A 1,617-nucleotide genomic window follows, 5' to 3' on the forward strand; every position below is an offset into this window, starting at 1 on the left:
CCCCCCCGCGGTGACGTCATACCCCCCCCGGTGACGTCATACCCCCCTCGCCCGCGGTACTCCCCGCCCCTCACCCCTCTCGGAGGACCATGGGTTAGAACCCGCCTATAATACGTACTGGTAGGATCCGAGCGACCACCTATCGTTAAATTCATTATTCTTGATTTAATTCTAGTATTATTCTGACTTTTATTGTACTACCCGTATCTACACATTTTTCATCACTAAGGAGTCATCAATCTTCTTCAAAACCTCGATGCTATGAAGCAATAAAAAAGTACGGAGGTAATAAAAATCAGTCTTTCCATGATTCATTGTCTCAGCCTCTGCTAAAGTTTACTCAGCAAAGTGGACAAAATCAGTTATCCAATACAGTTTCTGAACTTTTTTTTCACGAATACCTGTAATTGCTCCTCTGAAGAACAACGGCATTTACCGTATCGTATACCAGATACATATTCACACACTTCTTCTATGAATATGCAAAGTTCATCCACTTGCGGAAATAGTAATGTATATTGGCATGATCATTCACCGAAAAGAAATGTTTCTTATGAAAAATCACATAATAGTAATTAATAACAAATTTGTTATATACAGAAATTGAGGAAACACGAAAGAATAAATCCATACAAATGATTTCAATTTCTAGTATTTTATTCTTTGCTTTTTATTTTCAAGAACTATATCTAGTTTATTTGCCTTTTTTTAGGTGAAAGTATTACACAATTAAAAACACTGATAGCAAAATCAAACAATTTTATAAACAGATGCTTCGCTGAAACAAAAATAGATATTCATAAAATATTAGAAAACCAAGAAAATATTTTAGTTCGACTCTCTGCGCTGGAAGGCTGTAATTTTGCTTCTATTATACATAATAACTATGTTTCATCTTTTCCTTTAAAAAAATGAAGATGATCTACAAGATTTAGAAGATAATCTTCTTCTACAAGATTTTCGATTTGCTTGGTAAGTTAAAATTATAAAAAACCCAACTTTCAATAATAATTAAAATTGCTTTGTCCTATCCTTTTCTGCGTTCAGAAAGGCACTATTTAACGCTATGAACATTTTGTTCTTATTGTCTGCTGAAAATTGAATAACGACAGAGCACACTCATAGTGCTAAATAGCATTTTCCCGAGCGCAGCCCCAATAAAAGCCATAATGGCAAAACACGAACTAAATGCGGGCTCAGATGAAATTTGTAACTTATTTATTGGCAGACTACTAACAGATTGTTTATGGGATCGTTATTTATATTTATTACAGATAAAATTAATGTAAAAAATGTAGCTTTTAATCATTAAATATCAATTTATAATATTAAATTTTTCCAATACTTTTGTATAACATTATAATAATTAGAAATTACCATTTTTGTATTTTTAAATGCAGATAGAGCAGCTGAAAAAAATAGGAGACCGTAATGCCAAGGACACCGTTTATAATTTGATGAAAGAAGTATTTACTAGTGATTTAGCAGCACGATTTTTATGGCTTGGTCTTAAAAAGAAAAAGAAGTTATGTACTCTTCGTCTGTCAAATATTCTTATAGAAGTCGTCCATTTGAACCACACCATCTCGAAAAAAGATATAATAGAGCATATAAAGG

At 32.7% G+C, this 1,617-nt stretch overlaps 1 protein-coding gene across 1 annotated transcript in view; it reads left to right on the top strand.

The window, feature by feature from the left end:
* Window positions 1-1,587, top strand: part of LOC116851375 — a 17,930-nt gene extending 16,343 nt beyond the window's left edge. The window contains exons 3-5 of the mRNA XM_032830714.1: window positions 176-285; window positions 713-972; window positions 1,401-1,587. Coding sequence (XP_032686605.1) covers window positions 176-285; window positions 713-915 — 313 coding nt within the window. The 3' untranslated portion in view covers window positions 916-972; window positions 1,401-1,587. The remainder of the gene's footprint in view (window positions 1-175; window positions 286-712; window positions 973-1,400) is intronic.
* The last annotated feature ends 30 nt before the right edge of the window (window positions 1,588-1,617 follow it).

Source organism: Odontomachus brunneus, unplaced genomic scaffold (assembly GCF_010583005.1).
Source record: "Odontomachus brunneus isolate Ranch 3 - 2012 unplaced genomic scaffold, Obru_v1 Obru_scaffold_173, whole genome shotgun sequence".
Lineage (NCBI taxonomy): Eukaryota > Metazoa > Arthropoda > Insecta > Hymenoptera > Formicidae > Odontomachus > Odontomachus brunneus.